Consider the following 19,700-nt stretch of genomic DNA (forward strand, 5'->3'; position numbering starts at 1 on the left):
TTTGGCTGGAAATAAAAGGCTATTTTTAGCCCTTAAAGACCTATAAAACGATTTGACATTAAACTTTCCCCTCCTCTCGATCTTCCAAACTAAGGAATCCTCCTCTTCTTGAATCTTTACTGCAAATATATGTTCCAAGAAACGAGTCACCTCCTCTAATTCCCAATCTTGAAAGGATCTTCTAAAGTGCACCTCCCAACACCCGTCTCCACCTCCTTGTCTCCCCCAAAGGTCAGCCACTGTAGCAGAATTATGGGTTGCAATTCTGAACAGCATAGGGAAAAGACCCTTCAGCTTAGAATCCCCAACCCAAATGTCCCACCAAAATCTCGTGAGTATACCATTTCCAATACGGATACTAGTTCTAAGAAGGAAATCCTCCCAACCCTTTCTAATGTCTTTCTAAAGGCCCATCCCATAAGAATCCCTCACCTCTCTAGTAGTCCAACCCCCTTCCTCCTCTCCAAAATTTCCAACAATGACTTTCCTCAAAAAACTCTCCCTTTCTAGAGAAAATCTCCAAAGCCATTTTCCTAGCAAAGCTTGATTGAAAACCTTCAAATGCCTTAACCCCAACCCTCCATGCTTCTTATCTTTACAAATAACTGACCAACTTACAAAGTGGATCTTCCTTATCTCCTCCAAATCTCCCCACAAAAACTTCCTTTGAATTCTCTCCAATCTAACACACTTTCTTTGGGATTACAAAAAGCGATATAAAATAGATGGGGAGGTTTGAGAGAGTACACTTAATAAGGGTAAGTCTTCCTCCCTTTGACAAGTATTGTTTTTTCCAAGTAGCCAATTTCCTCTTGAATCTTTCCTCTACAACATCCCAAACTCTACACGATTTATGAGGGGCTCCAAGGGGTAAACCTAGATAAGTGGTAGGGAACTTCCCTACTTTACACCCAAAAAATGCAGCTGCTCTGTCCACATCCTCCATGCCCCCTACTGGTATAATTTTACTTTTCTACAGGATTATTTTCAAGCCTGATACCACTTCAAAACACATAATAACCCACTTCCAACATTCCAATTGGTTCCCATTATCCTCGCAAAAAAGAAAGTGTCATCTATAAACAACAAATGAGAGACATAAACTCCTTTTCCACTTCTCCCCATTACCTTAAAACCCCTAATGAAACCTTTCTCCTCAGCTCTTGCAATTAAACCGCTGAAGGCTTCCATAATCAGCACAAACAAATGAGGTGAAAGTAAGTCCCCTTGCCTCAAGCCTCTAAACATTGAGAAGAACTCTGTAGGAGTGCCATTGACTAAAATTGTCATTCTCACAGTTGAAATGCAGAAAAAAAATCCATTTTCGCCACTTGGGACCAAATCCCATTTTCTCCAAAACTGAAAGAAGGAAACTCCAATTTACGTGATCGTAAGTCTTCTCTATGTCCAATTTGCACACTAAACCTGCACTGGAGCTTTGTTTCCTTGAGCGAATCGCCTCATTAGATACAAAAACTGCGTCCAAAATCTACCTACCCCCCACAAAAGCGTTATAGTTGTTTGAAACCACTTTTACCATCACCCTTTCCATCCTATTAGCTCGGACTTTTGCAATAATCTTATAAAGGCTCTCCACAAGTCTAATAAGCCTGAAATCCTACACGTCACTAGACCCAACTTTCTTCGGGATGAGAACTAAGAAGGTTGTATTAAGGCTTCGAAAAACAATGTTCTACGTATGGAGTTCCTTAAACACTTGCATCATTTCCCCCCTAACTATAGGCCAACAAAACTTCCAAAAAGTCAGCAAAAAACCATCCAACCCTGGCGCCTTATCACTCCCCAAATCTGAGAGAGCTTAAGAAACCTCCTCTAAAAATGGCCCCTCCAAAGTCTCATTATCCAAGGAGTCAAGAGTTCTAAAAAGCCCTAAATCCACAGCACGTCTTCTCACTAGAGTTTCTTCAAACAAGGATTTAAAATAGGACCCAATCCCCTCTTTAAGCTCCTCTACTTTATCCAGCCGAACACCCCCAATCATAAAGCTACTGATAAAATTTCCCCTACTCCTTGCATTAGCCATGCGATTAAAGAATTTGGTATTGTTGTCTCCCTCCTTCAGCCAAAGAGCCCTTGACTTTTGCCTCCAAGAAATTTCTTCAAGGATGGCACAATGACTAAACTCATCTTTGGTTGTTCGCTGACTTCTCCTATCTTCCTTAGATAGAGGTCTTAACCTTTCTAAACTGTCCCAATAGTTTAACTGCTCCAAGGAAGCATCCTTCCTAGCTGACACATTGCCAAGGGTCTCTTTGTTCCATTTCTTCAAGTTGTATTTCAAAGCCTGTAGCTTCTTAGCAAGCACAAAGCTTGGTTTTCCCCTAAAATTGTAAGGTTGCCACCATTCTTTAATCTTATCTGTAAAACCTTCCACCCTTAGCCAGATGTTTTCAAATCTAAACGAGCTTTTACCTCTTCTCACTCCACCACAATCTAACAAAATAGGGCAATGGTCAGAAACTGGTCTTGGTAGAAGAATTTGCATTGCCCCCAACACAAGGTCCTCCCAGACTCTTGAAAACAAAAGGCGGTCTAATTGAGCCTTTAGGGAACCTCCTTCCCCTCCACTCCAAGTGTATCCACCACCGCCCAGTGACAGGTCTACTAGCTCAAACTCATCAATAAAGCTGGAAACTCTCTCATCGTGGTTGACATCTGCCTACCATTGCTCGTTTCACCTGGAAACCGCACCACATTAAAGTCCCTTGCTATATACCAAGGTTCATTCCAAAGCCCCTTGACAGTGGCTAGCTCCTCCCACAACTCCCTCATCTCCCTTCCTTTAAGCGGGCCATATAACCCAGAGAACACCCAAACAAAACCTTCCTTGCAATTTCTAAAGCGACATGAAATAGAAAAAGAACCCACTTCAACCTCCAACCCTTCCAAAATTCTCTTATCCCGTAGTACTGTCACCCCACCCATCGTGCCCTTTACATCTAAAGACACCCAACCCAAGTTCCTACCAAACCCCAAGCTTCTAACAATCCTTTCAAACATCTCCTTCATTTTTGTCTCCTGAAAACAAACCAAATCTGGCTTATGTTTTCTCACCATTGACTTAATGACCATCCTTTTATCTGGGTCATGCAAGCCTCTAACATTCCAGGATAAAATCCTAAGCTTCATAAGGGACCACAACAACTTGCCTTCCCGACTCCTCCTCCTCTACTTCTCTTCCAACCAATCCATCATAATTAATAGTGCTGACGAGCTTCTTCAACTCTCTGTCCTTTCTTGAACCTGACATTGTTCCCCTTTCGCTCACTTTTGGCATACTGGCAGAGCACCTCCTATACTTAAGATGGCCCTATGCAAAAAAACATTACTATCTCTAGGAAACCTCCACAACCACTCACCTAACAAAAGAAAAAAGCATACTTCTATGGGTTGTGACCATACCATTTGCCAATTTCTCCAAATATGCACCTATTAAACCCATTTACTTGAAGGATAATTTTATAGATGTGGTTTAAGATGTTAAATTATCTCCCAATCCCTAATCATCCATCCCCTCATTGCTTAGAGAACTGGTAAATAAAAGTTATGCTCATGAAAAACACATGTGCATTCTCCTCTAGTTTAGAAGAAGAGAAAAATGTTACTTCTGCTTCTCTAAGATCAATGCAAAAAGATATCAATATTGACAATCACAGTGAAGTTCTAACAATCCCAAGATATGAGTTGAATATAGAGTGGAACTTGATATCAAAATATGGAAATTTTAAAAAAAACTTTAGAAAATTTAACCTTGCCTATCTAATCCACTCTCTAGTTTTATAATAGGGAATATACATATCTAGCATGAAACTAGTTTTGCACAAGGAATCATGAAACTAGCTTTGTACTAGGAAGTACTTATCAAGAAACTAGTTTTATATCAGGAAATATGTATCAAGAAAAAGCATTAGTTATGAGCTCCCCAAAGTGCTCTTTGAATCCATAATCAAGGCACATAAGCCAATACAAGTGCCATCAAATGTAGGAAGTCCACATGGATACTACAACTGAATTTAAGGCTCAAACTAATTATAGGTTGCACATAAATGCACAATTTAGTGATGAGTGACACCTTAAATTTTAACCTATATTCCATGAAATCTCATGCAAGTGTCAAGTGTCGGCAAGTATCTTAGTGTTAGATACATTTAGTTCCTAGATTATAGGATATGAGGACATGAGGATATAAATAATCTGATTTCCTATTTCTCCTTATCTATCCTTCCTTTGAGGCTATAGCCTCAACTTAGGGTAATCAAGTTTTAAGCCTCACCTTGTTAAGGCTTATAGCCCCAAGGCTATTGAGGGACAAGCCTCAAATATTCAACGGGTTTTAATGGCAATGGGCCATTTGTTGTCTTTTCGTAAATATTTTTAAGAGGTTTGAGTCTTAATATTCAATGGTTTTAATGGGTTTTGTGGGGGTGGTTTTGTATAGATTTTATAACTTTTATCTAGGGTCACTTTGAATTAACATTTAACCCTTCAAATGTAGGGCACAAGGGTGGGGGATTAGGGGAAGAGATTGAGAAGAAAAAAGAAAGGGTTTTTGGATGTTGCAGTGGTTAAGTTCATATATAATCATTATCTCATTAATATAAATAAAAGAGAGAAATCATTACAATTGAACAAAATTTCTTCCAACTCCACCTATTCCAAAAGCTGAGGGATTAATCCTTCAAAAGATACAACCTCGCCAAAGCATCCAACTTCCCATTATCCTTTAGTTCTAGTGTTTTCATCTCTCTAAGATTACAAAAGGTTTTTCTATTCCACCTTTCACAGTTTAGTCCTACATATCCAAGCTTTCACATAAATTTATAACCTTCCTATATAAAAAAAACAAGCCTCAATACAAAGTCCTAGAAAAAGATGGCAAAGCCACATATTCTCAAATCGGAACTCAACCATTATAGGGCTTTAACCAAATAGCAATCTAGACAAGACTTATTACACTATGTTAAGGAAAAAAACACTTTCCTTCATTGGAAAATAAGAATTTATAAGCATATTAGAAACAAGATTGCCCAATAAGAAGAAAATGCAAAAGACAAATTCCCAAGGATGAATCAATTAATTCACTCCTAAGATTTTTTTTTTTTTTTTTTTTTATTGGAAACGACACAAAGATTTATTGATAGAAAAAAAGTACAAAAGAAGGATGAGGAATCCTCCTGCCAAAGACAGCTAAACTATAGAAAAATACACTGAAAAACGAGCAAACGCTCTAAAAAGACCACTCCTTATGGAGTACATACAGCTATCCAATCAAGAAGTAACGCATTAAGGGGAGTCCCCTTAAAAACCTTGGAACAATAGGCCCAAAGAGAAGCAAGGAAAACAATAGAGTCCCATAGAGCCTCTGAATTCCTTGCTTTATCCTCAAAAATCCTCGCATTCCTTTCCCTCCACACAATCCGAATAAGAGCGATGTTTGCAGCTTGCCACAAGGCTATCCCCCTCTTAGACGAACCAAATCCATTGAATTTGGTGTACATCATGTCAAGGATGCTTCTCGGGGGAACCCAATCCATCTTAGCTAACTGAAATAACCTGTGCCATAACCCAATCGTCAAGGAGCAATGAAGAAAAATATGATCAGCTGATTCCCCATGCTTCATGCACAGAATACAAATATCCGGACTAAGGGCTTTGTAGGGTCTTCTCACTTGTAGCATGTCATTAGTATTCACCTTCTTGTGTGCCACTAACCAGATGAAGGACTGCACTTTGAAAGGAATTTGAGAATTCCAAACGAATTTAGAAGGAAAAACCTGAGGAGGACCAAAAAATTGGGATAAAGCTAGAAAGAAAGATTTAACTGAAAAAAGCCCTGAAGAAGACAAGGGCCACAATCTGGCATCTGGAACCGAAGGAGATAAATTCACTCCTAAGATTAATCTTGAAACCTCCAAGTTTTCCAAATGCCTACGAAATCCTAATGATAAGAGCCCTTAAATCCAAAGTCTCCCAATGTCCACTAGGAATCTAATAGAAATGAAAATTTTCCCTACCACTTTGGGTACCTTTAACAATTTTATCTCTTATCTCACAAGGATTCACCCCAAGGAAATGATTCTACTGTAAACATTTTCCATCATTGTTTCTTGAACATGAAAGTCTCAAAGGCTTCTTATGTGGAGGAAGACCTGCATAACTTTTCTCCTTTTTTTTTCTAGAGCCTAGCCATCTAAATGTACATTTAATGATTTTCATCTTTCTAGTGTTAACCTAAGAAAGGCGGCGCCAAGGACTTGAAAGATTTCAAGTCTATTAGTACAGCGAGCAAGTTGTACAAGTTATTAGTAAGGCTTTAGTCAATAGGCTGAAGAATGTGGTAAGAAGAGTAGTTTCCAAATTTCAAAATGCCTTCGTAGAGAAAAGACATATTCTTGGTGCAGTTCTTATTGCTAATGAGGCTATTGACCCTACAGAGGAGTAATTCTAGTGGTGGTGTCAGCAATTTAGACATTGAGAAGGCTTACAATCACATTAATTGGGGGTCCTTACTAGCTATTATAGATAAGATGGGAATTGGTCAAAAGTGGATTAGATGGATCAAATGTTGCATTTCTATATGAAGTTCCCTATCCTTGCAAATGCCCCTCTGATTTTTTTCCAAAGTTTCAAAGGATTAAGACAAGGAAACATTCAATCTCCCTATTTGTTTGTGATGGCAATGGAGGCCCTCAATTGCCTAACGGAGAGGGCATGAAAGGGGGTTTTTGTCGGTTTCAAGGTTAAGGGAATGAAGGGAGGGAGGGAGAGGGAGTGAAAGCTTCACATTTTCTATTTGTTGATGATACCCTTGTCTTTTGTGAGGCTTGTCACTCTTAGATGATCTATTTATCTTAGCTTCTTATGTGGTTCAAGCTATCTCAAGTTTGAAAATCAACCTTAAAAAAGGTGAATTAATTCTTATAGGCGAGGTTGCCAATGTTGAGGATTTGGCTATTGAGTTGGGTTGTCGAGTGGGTAACCTTTCATTTACAGACCTTGGTCTTCCTCTAGATGCTCCTTTCAAGGTGGATTTGGTGTGGGATTGAGAGGAGGAAAAGTTTAAACGTAAGCTCTCAATGTAGAAAAGGCACTATATTTCGAAAGGAGTGAGGCTTACTCTAATTCACAACACTTTATCCAATTTGCCTATCTAGCACATGTCTTTGTTCACAACCATAGTAAAATCAAATTGAGACTCAAAAAGATTCAAAGGGATTTCCTTTAGGGAGGAGGCACATGGGAGAAAAAACTTAGTGAATTAGTCTATCATATGTAGAGAAAAGAGGAAAGGGGGCTCGACATTGGAAGTCTTTCTTCTGTTAATAAAGCCTTGTTAGGTAAGTTGAGTTGGAGATTTGCCTCTAAAGGAGACATCTTTTGGAAGCGAGTTATTCAGGAAAAATATGGAGAGGACATAGGAGGTTGGAGTTCTTGTATTATGAAAGGCATATATATGGTCAAGCATTAGCAAGCTATTAAAAAAGGGTGGGATCTTATCAACTCTAATGTTTCTTTTGAGCTGTGAGATTCGAGGAAGGTGAAGTTTTGGGTAGATAGATGGTGCGAAGAGGAACCTTTACATGTGCCTTTCCTACCTTGAACACCTTGGAGTTAAATAAAGACGCTTAGGTAGCAAATGTTTAGGAGGAGCAAGGAGAGGGGGGGCATTAGAACCCTTGTTTTGCTAAACATTTGAACGACTAGGAGCTGGACATTACGAAGTCTCTTTTCGCAATATTGCATGGAAAGTTTGTGAAGAGGAGAGAGAAGGACAAGTTGGTGTGGGTGGGCACAAGGAATAGTGCCTTCTCAGTAAAATCTTTGTACTCTATGTTGGAGTTAGAGTGCTCAATTAGTTTCACCAAAGGCATTATTTAGAACTCACGGATCCCAACTAAAGTGATTTTTTTGCTTAGAAAGCTTGCTAGGGAAAGGTTATAATTCTAAAGCAACTTCAAAGGAGAGGTTAGTCCTTAGCAAATAGATGTTACCTTTGTAAAACTGAAGTAGAGTCTACTAATCATATCCTTCTTCACTGCCCTAAAGCTAGGGATCTATGGCACAAATTCCCTTTGCTTTATTTGGTGTTGTTTGGGTTCTTCCTTTGTTGGTCAAGGAGGCCTTGTAAGTTGGAATGGCTCCTTTGTGGGAAGAAAGTGAAAGAAGGTTTGGAGAGTTGTCCCATTGTGTATTTTCAGGACTATGAAAGGAGAGAAACCAAAGAGTGCTTGAAAATAAGGAACAATCAGTTCTTTCTTTGAAGAGTTCTTTTGTGATTAATCTATTGTCTTAGGTTAAGATGTACATTGCCAAAAACACTTTATCTATATTCGAGTTTATAGTTTTGTAGGGGTCCAATTGAGGGAGTAAGCAGTTTTTTGTATTTTCCCTCATTTTGGCTAGGCCTTTTGTTTTACCTTGTATACAACTAATGTACCTTGGTGAATAAGCCTTTTCATTAATATTTTTTCCTCTTGCTTACTTATCCAAAAAAAATAAAAATAAAATGTATGGAAACCTCCTATAATTTACATTCAACTTAAGCTTAGATCGACTAGGCCTTTGCAATGAGTGACCCCATCTTTAAACATTCTTAATCTAAGCCTCAAATGGGACAAAAATACCCACATCTCTCTAATCTCACCAAGGGAAAGACCATCTATTATTGTTCCCTCTTGAATGGAAAGGAAAGCATTATCAAAGAGATTCCTAGGCGGAAGAAAACTATTGGTAAATTTTATCTAATCCTTCAAACATATAAGATACTTTGAATAGTGTTATCAAACTCAAGGTGAGATGTCCTACCAATCCATTAATAGATATGCAGGTAGAATGGAGGTAAAGGATCCTTTCAGGCAAATAAGGGCAGTTGAGTGCAAAAGAAAAATTAGAATTTGATTTTATACAAACACCAGTAAAATCAAAATTTTTGCTTGGAACTCTTATAAAGAAAGGGAAAGAACATGCCTAGGCTTAGTGGGTGTTTGATAAACTAACTTAATAACTTAAAGTGACTTAATAATTTAATTGAAGTCATTAAGTCTTCAGGGCCCCGTGGGATTAGTCGAGGTGCGCGTAAGCTGGCCCGGACATCCACGGTTATAAAAAAAAAAAAAAAAAAGTTTCATTACTAAGAGCTAACCAAGCCAAAAATATCTTAAACCATATTTAAGTAGATTCATGGCTACGGTGACAAAGCTTATTTGTGACCAAAAAAAAATAATTGTCAATGCTAAATGGTATGCACTTTCCAAGAAAAACTTTAAGAGTTTTTAGTGGATCAAGGTATCGCTTTTTTTCTTTTTCTTTTTTTTTCTTGTTTTCTTTTTTTGGCAAGCCAATGAGAAAAATTTTAAAAGTGCCAATAAAGAGCAATGCACACATAATACATAGGAAATATACATCTATCTAAGAAGCAAAAGGAAACAACTAACAACCATAACCGTAATCTAATAATTAGAGCAAAAACACTCGATGAAAGTTATAGAGGATAAGAGACCGGCTTGAACAACATCTAAAAGAATCCAACGGGACTACATGTATAGATTAGAAATAAAGGAATCCTTAGGAGGTTGATTTGTGCATTACATCCTCTCAAAGGTTCTTTGATTACATTCCTTCCAAATTGTCCAAAATATGCAAAAAGGAGTTGTTCTCCAAGCCTTTCATCTCTTTTTGCCCATGAAACTCTCATTCCAACACATTAACAAGTCTTTCACCAAATACAGGAGAATCCATAAAATGCCTAGTAAAGAAAATAGAAAGTGTCACTACCCCCTAGCTTTCCCATAATGGATATGGAGATGTGGTCTACAAATTCTTCTATATTTACACATACAACAATAACTCACCAAAAACCAACATCATCTTTTAACTTGGTTCATGGTTAGAATCCTTCCCTAAGTCGCTTCCCACATGAAGAAACCCACTTTGGTAGGATCTTAAGAGCCTCACACTATCTTTCAGGGGAAAAACACTTCTCCCTCCAACTCCAAGGTAGATTAGAAAGACTTCGCTAAGAATTTCTCACTCTTACTAGCCTTCCACGCCATTTTGTATTCCTCTCCGCTACTCCTTCCTAACACATTAGCTTCACAAGCAATTCCTCAATAATATCCATCCCCCAAAATTGGAAATGTCTTAAGAAGCATGGAATCCACATGACTAACCCACCCTCTACCACACAAACCTCATCCACCCAAGCCTCCTTGAAAGTTGGAAAGAAGGATAGATTTTATTTTTTTTAATTAGAAGCAAAAGATGCATTAATTATTATAAAGAAATCATGAAAAAGATGAGAAATCATCCCCATAAAATACAAACTTGATCAAAAGACCCAAAAATAACCTCCACTTTACAAGGAGATTTGTACAAAAGGAACAAAAAAGACTATACAAGTATTACATCTCCAAAAGCTCATCTAGGCTCCTCATAATGTAGGCCTAACCCAAGGTGAACATACCAAAAAGGCAACTGAGTTGAATGACATTCAAGGGAATGGCTTTAAAAAGGTCAATACAAGAGGCCCAAAAAGAAGCAAAGAAATGAAGTCAGTCCCACATTATCTCAAGCGTCTTCCAAGTATCCTCAAAATCCTAGAATTCCTCTCTCTCCACACAACCTACATCAAAGCAAGACAAGCAATCTTTCAAAGGGTCTTGCCTCTAGTAGAATAGATATAGATAGAAAAGAGTTTTCAAAGGAACATCATAACTCCATACATCTTCCCAAAATTTAATTCTTCTCCCATTGCCCACCTCAAACCTCATTGTGGCCTTAAAAACTCCCCATCCTTTTCTTATCTTCTTCCATAAGCCAACACTATAACCTTCCCTCCCTACTCGAGAGCACTACCCACCTATTAACTTTCCCACTATGACCTTTCTCCAAAGCATAATCTCCTCCAAGGTGAATCTCCCACTCCATTTTCCTAATAAGGCTTTATTAAGAGTAGACAACTTCTTGATGCCTAGATCCCCCTTCTATTTATCTCTACAAATCAACAACCATTTTACAAGATAAGATTTCCTTTTAAGACCCCCTCCTCGCATATATAAAAGGCACAATACTCACCAAAGGAGCAAAAGTCTCCTACAGCTTCAACATAAGACGAAGAACAAGGCACGCACATGAGTAAAGTAAAACATGACCTAGAATAAATATCAATTTTATAAAATATGATCCAAAATCTAATTTAATCAATAAAAAATTTAAGGTTCCAAACATTTAAAAGAAATATTCAACAAAAGTAATAAAATTACATAAATTTCAAAATACAATTAGAAATTTCAATAATAAAAGTATTTAAAAAGTAAAAGTAAATTAGACAAGGTGCGTTTTTTCAACAAGGCGCATGTTTTAGCAAGCAAGGTGCAAAAGCACACCTTTTAAAACTGTGCCTCCTCCATACAAAAAAATTCCTTTGAATTTTCTCTAGTCTCAAAGCTACCGATTTAAGAATGATAAGAAGGGACATGAAGCAAATTAGTAGGCTACTTATAGTACTCTTTAACAAAATGAGTCTAGGTGGATCCAAGTATCTTTACATCATTTTTGTTATATCTTCACTAAAGCCTAGTACATCTCACCTGATACATATCAATTTCAAGCAAAGCTCCAAACCATTTTAGAATGCAATTCACTTTTGAATTTAGATACATTTCAGATTAAGACAACCTGAAAAAATTATAAAAATCATTAAGCCCAAGGATTAAAATATCGCGATATATCGTCGAAATATCGTGTTTCGGTGGACATCAACACGATATATAGGATGGATATATTGAGCTACTAATATTTCGGTAATTTATCAGGAATTTCGCTGATTTTTCGGAATTTATCAGCATTTTATCAATTTTCACCAATATTTGGGCAATTTTTTGGGCGATCGACACAATCAATGTGGGCTGTGGCGGTCAAAGTTAAAAACTATGCTGGTTTTTCTGCCACTAAGGGGACTTGAACCCCAGCCAAAAGATTCAACACACAGCTGAGCCAACCACTGGGCCAAGCTTGCCACTTGTAATATGTACCGCACGAAATATATATAAACTACAACTCATCATATAAACATAATATTAAAATAATATTTTAATGAACAAATTAATTATAATTATTTTATAATTAAATGAAAATTTTTCATTTAATTTAATTGATTACCAAAAATATAAAAATTATCATGATAATTTTCTTCATAGTGTTTTTAATATTATTAATATATTAATTAAATATTAAAAATTATATGTATATCACCATTTATTTTATATCATTTAATACAATTGAATTAAATGGATTGTAATTTTAATATTAAATATATTTTTATATTAGATATAATATAATCAAATATCACAATAATATTATCAAATAATATTTGATATAATTTAATAATAAATGTACACTTATGAAATTTATATTTTTTATCGACATATACAATATTATTATGAAATATGATAAATTATATTATACAAATATCAATTTCTTAAACAAAACAACTTCAAAATATCTATTATACTTCTAATTTTATTTTTAAGAGTTTTTTCTTATATTTTTATAAGTTTTGATCAAATTTAGGTCAATCGATATTTTGTGTCAAAATATCTGCCGATATATCTTCGATATATCCATAAAATTGAAGTACTGATATATCTGTAATTACCGATATTTTCACCATTGATTAAGCCTAAGTCTAAGCCTAAGTCATTTACAATCTAGATACAATTACCAAGCTTTCTTGTCCTTGAGGCCTAGCTCAAGTGGTAAGGGGTTGGGGAGGGTTTATGGAAGGTTCCAAGTTCAAGTCCCGGACAAAAAATTTACCTATCAAAAATAAAAATTACCAAGCTTCCAGTCCACATTGTGTTTTAGTTCTCTATCCCATAAAACTTAGGAAGTATTACACATATAGGTTGGCTTGAAGTGAAGTGAGCAAGACAAAGGAACAGGAAAATCAAAGAAAGAATAAGATGTGACCGAATACCTCATTGCACGATAGAGAGGCCTATACCACAGCACATATGAAAGGGGGCATCCAACCAAAGCATAGATGATTGCAAGCAAAAAGATTTTGGCACCTGCAAATTGCAAACTTTGTGAGATCCTTTAAATTTAATTAAAGCCTTAAGAGTTAATATAATCCTAAATGCACCAACTATCATCAAGAAAAATAAGGCTTACCCCCGCCTTTAATCCAACAAACAGTCACTGCGATAATATTGAATACAAGACAAAGAACTATTCCTGCATGGACAACAAGAATTATTAATTACATTACACATACACAACTGAAAAAAGTTACATTTAAGAAGAAACAAAATAACAACGCTCTACCTAAATTTTCTAAGAAATGAAACCTCCAAAAAGGCTCAGTTATCAAAATTTGAGAAAAATCATATTCATGCTAAAGAGGAAAAATATTAGTTCAAGCCACAAGTAAGAAGATTATCGTATGCAAAAAAAAAATAATTGGGCGTATAATTGGGAAATTTTTCAATTTACACCAGATTTAAAGCATTTTTACCATAATGGGAAGTGAAAGCAATGAATGGCATGGCATGGAAATGAAAGTGAGTACATGAAATAGGATACCATTGGAACTACATAGAAAATCTAGAGAAGTCTATTAGAAAAAACATAGAAAATCTAGAGAAAAACAATCTAGACAAATTCTTTGATAGGAAATTGACCTTTTTGTTTGCTATGAATCATGTAAAAGCCTTGAGTTTAGACGAAGCTTTGAATTTCCAAATGAATCCTTTGCTAAGAAGCATGTTTCTTTGTTAGGAATCAAACTAGGAACCTCTCACATCTCTACATCAAATGCTTGCCACTTAAGCAATGTTTTAAAAGGCTAAACCCGACCATAAGGCATTTTTCCCAAATGAGGCAAAGTGTAAGCCTCAAGGGCAAGTGAGGCACAAGATTAGAAATAATAAAACAAAAACAAAAAAAAAAACCAATAAAAATCATAAGCAAACTAATTTTTTTATAATATCCAATAATTTCTAATTTAATTCCTTTTTTTCTCTTCCAAAATCCAACTCTCTCACAACTCCATCAAATAGTATTATGCTTCATCATCACTATCACTAGTAGGATCCTCCAAGGAATCATCACCATATCTAATTGCTTTATCATCCTTCCCATCAATGTTGATGTGTCCACCCATTTTTCTTCTTCATCCTTCCTTTTCTTTTTTTTTCTTTTTTGATAACCGTGGATGTCCGGGCCAGCTTACGCGCACCTCGACTAATCCCACGGGGCCCTAAAGTTAACGACCGGGTAAACCTTCATTGGCCCTGAGGGGACTCGAACTGGTGACCATTGGGGAGCATCATCCTTCCTTTTCTTTTCCCTTTAAAAGGATTAATGGAAGTATGATACAAATTTATTTTGTAAAAGGTTCAACCCAAACCATAGACCCAAGACTTAAGACTTGTGACAGTATAAAACAAAAGCCCATAAAACCAAAAACGCATTAAAACTCATTGAATCTTAAAGCTTATGCATATTATAAAATATATGGAAAAAGCTCAAAAAGGTTCAAACTCATTAAACCTGTTGAATATAATGTATTTATAGTATATTATCTTTCCTTGTTAATATAGGTCACATGTATGGTAGTTAGGACTCCTAGCCTTGTATATATATATCTCTCAATTGTAAGTAGAATTTACATGAATGAGAATTAAGGTTTTTCTTCTCTCTCTCTCTCTCAACAAAACCCATTAAATATTTAAGGTGTAAGCCATAATAATCTCAACGCTATACCATCAAGACTGTATGCCTCAATAAGGTAACGCTTAAGCCTTAATTATCCCATATTGAGGCTAATTCATAGTGTCTTGCCTTAAGGCTTGCCACAAGGAATAAGTTTTTGTAGTCTTTTAAAACACTAAACTTAAGTTGAGCCTCTAGATATATAAATTTCCAACTAACAGAGAGGGATGGGTGGCGGATGCTTGGGAGCTAGAAGGAGAAGGGAGTGGTTGGAGCCCCCGCTGCTCAAGGCAGCTTAACGATTGTGAGCTGCCTGAAGTGGAGAGTTTCTTTCGGAAATTACATTCAATAATAATTAAAAAGGAAATGGAGGATAGTCTAAGGTGGAATGAATCCAAATGCGACAAGGTTTCAATTAGATCTCTCTATTATTCTCTTTCAAGGAGCCATATTTGCCCTTTCCAGCTAGCATTATATGGAGGTCTTGGGCACCTTTGAAGGTTAGCTTTTTTGCCTAGGAAGCGTCTTAGGGTAGAACCCTTACTATCGACCAACTGAAAAGGAGGGGATGGAGTTTTACCAAGTAGATGTTACTTGTGCAAAGATGCAGAGGAAATGATGGATCACTTGCTTCTTCATTGTTCCAAAGCAAGAATGGTGTGGCAACTAATTTTCTCACTTTTTAAAGTGGAGTAGGTTATGCATTCTTTAGTCAAAGGGCACTTGTTGGATTTGCATGGCTCATTTGTGGGGGGAAATGGAAAAAAGAATGGAAGGTCGCTCCCTTATGTTTGATGTGGATTCTTTGGAAGGAGAGAAACAGAAGGGCATTCAACAATGTTGAGCAATCTGACCCAGCAATCAAATATGTTTATTTTTTCTTTTTTTTCTTTTTTTGTGTACTTTTGAGACTTGGACTAAGGTGGATATAGAGGATCACACAATGTCTTTATTAGATTTCATAGATTGGTTGAGCTTAAAGTAAGGAAAGGTGTCTTTGTGGTCCTTTTCCCGAACTCTAATAGGTGTTTTTTGTATACTTTGTGTGTACTTTGCTATACCTCCTTTCATGTGCCTTTAATGCACATTTTTTCCTTTTCTCCTATCAAAAACAATTGTTTAGAATTTTTATGCTCTTCCTAAAATTACTCTTTCCATCTAGTCTATAGTAGGAAGAAGAGATGGCCTTTGGATCACCTTCTCTAAAACAACCAATTCAAGGAAGGATTCGACTACTAATTATCTCTTGATTTATTATCACATCGCTTGAAATCTTAGATCTTCGGTGTCCATCCTTTTTAGGGTGACATGTTTTGTATACCTTGGGTTGCTCTTTTGGCAACCCTTTTTAATATATTTATCTTTTAATCTATCAAAAAAAAAAAATCCTTTTTAGGGTGACATGGGTAATACCAAGCTCATTTATGAAGTCTTTAGGTGATCGAAGGTCATTAAAGAAAGTCTTGAATAACTAATATGGCAAGTTCATTAAGAAGCGAAAAGGAAAGATGCAAAAGAGAGTTTTCATACTTAGCTTGTCTCTTCAATTTTGGTGACATGAAAAACTAAGAGCAACACTTAGACAAAGAATTGTAGGTACATTATGTAGAACTTTCCTTCTTTTTTTTTGTGTGTGATAGAAAAATATAATATATAAATAAAAGTGGTAAATGTAGTACAGTAGAACACATTATGTAAAACATAAGGATAAAAGCACTTCTCTAACTTCATACTAAGAATCCTCCATCTTTTTATGGATGATTACGACTTCTCTTTACTCTTTGTAAAGGCGTTAGATCAACCAATCCCTAGTTTTATTTATTATCACCATCCATTAATCATTTTGCATCCAATTGGATTGACCTATTATTTGGAACTTGCAATATCCACTTAGACTATTTTTGGTTAACTAGATAGGATAGGATAGGATAAAATAAGTATATTCTTAGATATCATATCCCACTAAATAGGATATGTATATCCTATGATATCATTTCCTATGGAATATGATATCTTTAGATATCATTTCCTATGGAATATGATATCTTTAGATATTATTTCCGATGGAAAAGATATAATATGATATTATATCATGTTTATGTTGGATTCATAAAAATAATAAATAAATAAAAAGTAAAATGGAAAGCAAATTGCATTTCAAAGTTCGATATTTTTATAAAATAAAAATTATATTGCAACACAGTATTTATGCCTTTTTTGAACAATATGAAAAGAGAGAAATAGAAGATCTTTTGAGAACGTGGATCTCTCTGTTCAAAGGCTAAAATTCTTGTTTTTGTGCAACTTGTCATCTTGGACCAATTTGTTTATAGGCAAAACTTCAATATCCTCAGTTGATTTTATTGATTAAATGGGTTCGGTTTGAGAAAGAAAGTAGTTTTTGTTTTCTCTTTCCTTTTTTGGCTCTTATTGGTGACCATTGTGTATATCGTGTGTACTTTGGTGCACACCTTTTTGGCGCTTTCAATACTATTTTTATTTAGTTATCAATATATATATATATATTGCAACACAATATTTGTTATTAAAAAAATTGAAATTTCTCATGTTTAGCATTATTTAGAATTTGTTTTTAGTTTATATTTTAGTAAGTAATTTTTTATTTCTTTGTTAATAATATTCATGACTAAAATATCTAAAATTTATAAATAAAAAATATTACATCATGTTGTCAAACATACAAAAAAAAAATTATATATATTGGTTTTATGATATATTACAAATTTTTTAGTTCTTTTTTTCAAACCACAAATTTAATTTTTTTTATCCAAATTTTGGTTTGGCAAAATGACTAATATAAAAAATTAAAAATTAAAGAAAATGAATCAGAAAAATAAATTTATAATCCATGGGATATGTATCTCTCATATCTTAACTTAGGATTCACCACATACATGCAAAGTATACAAAGAGCGCCAAAGAGGTGAAAGGAAAATAAAAACAACAAACCACAGCCAGAACCAAACCAATGCCCTATGGATAATAGAAACAAAGGGCTCCCAAATGACTTAACCTTGTCCACATTCTGCTCTACAACCCTTTCTGGCTTTCAGTTTTCTCAATATGGACTCAACTTCCTGAACATGGGATAAGATAAATAATAGGATAACTTGTTATATCTCATCGCCAACCAAACAAGAGATAAGGCATGTTATCCCATCTCTCATCCTATCCAATACTATATCTAACCAACTAAGCATGACCTTAAAGATCTAAAGTGGAAAAAATCCATGTGAAAACTCTTCAGAAGAATAATAACTAAAAATTAGATGAGTTATCCAAAGGAAGAAGAATGTGGTTAGATGGAGATGGGTGTTCATAATGAAGTAGAAACCAGACAGTTATGAGGAAAGATACAAAGTTGGACTATTGGCTAGCGATTCTACACAAACTTAAGGAATTGATTTCCAAGAGATATTTGTTGTAGTAACAAAGATAAATTTGATCTATGCTTTTCTTTTTCTAGAGGTGAAATTGAATTGGCCTCTTCATCATTTTGAAGTCAAAGATACCTTTTGAAATGAAGAATTAAAAGGAGCAAATTAACATGGACATCCTCTCCAAATATCATGTGCAAGATGGAGGAGGCACTACATGGATTAAAGAAATTTCCTTTTTTAAAAGGCAAAGAAAGATATTGTCTATATAAATAGCAAAAAAATATTACACCAAAGTATATAGGACATCTACATTGAGCACCAAAAGGATAGGCCTCAAAATCGATGCCACAAAAAACCACCCTCTCTTTCAACAAGAACCCAACCAATCTACAAAATAAATCAAAGGTATCGAGTCTTCTCTTATATACATTACAAAGGATTGAATGTTTCAACTTTTGATCAGTTTGTTCCTTGTTTTCAAATGTTCTTCAACTTTGTTCCCTCCAAATTGTCCAAACAATACTAAGAGAAGCGACTCTCCACACCTTCTTCCTTTTCCTCCTACAACGGAGTCATGCCAACTTAACAGGGTTATGGGTTAAAGAAATCTCTGACAGTTTGGTTTGAGATCTTAAGTGAAGCTATGCAGAATTGGGGTTATAAACAGTCAACAATATCACAAACAGATTTTACCAACTCTAATTATATATGTGGATGAAATTGTGATGTCACAAAGGAAGATGCAGACCTCAAACTACATCTAGTCAAAAGTTGAAGCTAAAGGATTTGGGGATTCTAAAGTTCATTTTGGGCATTGAGATTGCGAGTTCCAAGTGAGCCATCTTGATTGCTTTAGGTATATTGCAACCTAGTTAAAGAGTCAAGGACCTATTGATACGACAATCAAGTAAAAACATAAGCATGATAGCCTAGTGAAGGTGCTTTGATTGGTGTAGATAGATTTAAAAAAAATAAAATATGATAAAAATTTAAAAAATAAAAAGCCTTAATAAATGTTGAGAGAGAGAGAAAGAAGAAAAACCTTAATTCTCATTCATATGTATCTACTTACAATTGAGAAATATATATGTACAAGGCTAGGAGTCCTAACTACCATACATGTGACCTATATTAACAAGGAAAGATTATATACTATAAATACATTATATTCAACACTCCCCCTCAAGCTAGAGCATATACATCATATGCACCAAGCTTGTTACAAATATATTTAATCCTAGGACCTCTGAGAGATTTAGTGAAGATGTCTGCTAGTTGATCATTTGAATTAACAAAACTTGTAGCAACACATCCTGATGTGATCTTCTCTCTAATGAAATGACAGTCAACTTCAATATGCTTGGTCCTTTCATGAAAGACTGGATTGGATGCAATATGTAATGCGGCTTGGTTATCACAGATGAGTTTCATCTGTTCATCCTTTCCAAATCTCAACTCTCGAAGAAGATGTCTCAACCATATGAGTTCACATGTTGCCAAAGCCATAGCTCGATACTCGGCTTCAGTGCTAGATCTGACCACTACATCTTGTTTCTTACTCTT

At 35.4% G+C, this 19,700-nt stretch overlaps 1 protein-coding gene across 2 annotated transcripts in view; it reads right to left on the reverse strand.

The window, feature by feature from the left end:
- Nucleotides 1-19,700, reverse strand: part of LOC100262642 (secretory carrier-associated membrane protein 4) — a 58,750-nt gene that overhangs the window by 27,431 nt on the left and 11,619 nt on the right. For both annotated transcript variants that reach the window (XM_002274024.5, XM_059734619.1), the window contains exons 6-7: nt 13,195-13,257; nt 12,998-13,091 (exon numbers count right to left, since the gene is read on the reverse strand). In XM_002274024.5, the coding sequence (XP_002274060.1) occupies nt 12,998-13,091; nt 13,195-13,257 (157 nt within the window). The remainder of the gene's footprint in view (nt 1-12,997; nt 13,092-13,194; nt 13,258-19,700) is intronic.

Source organism: Vitis vinifera, chromosome 2 (assembly GCF_030704535.1).
Source record: "Vitis vinifera cultivar Pinot Noir 40024 chromosome 2, ASM3070453v1".
NCBI lineage: Eukaryota > Viridiplantae > Streptophyta > Magnoliopsida > Vitales > Vitaceae > Vitis > Vitis vinifera.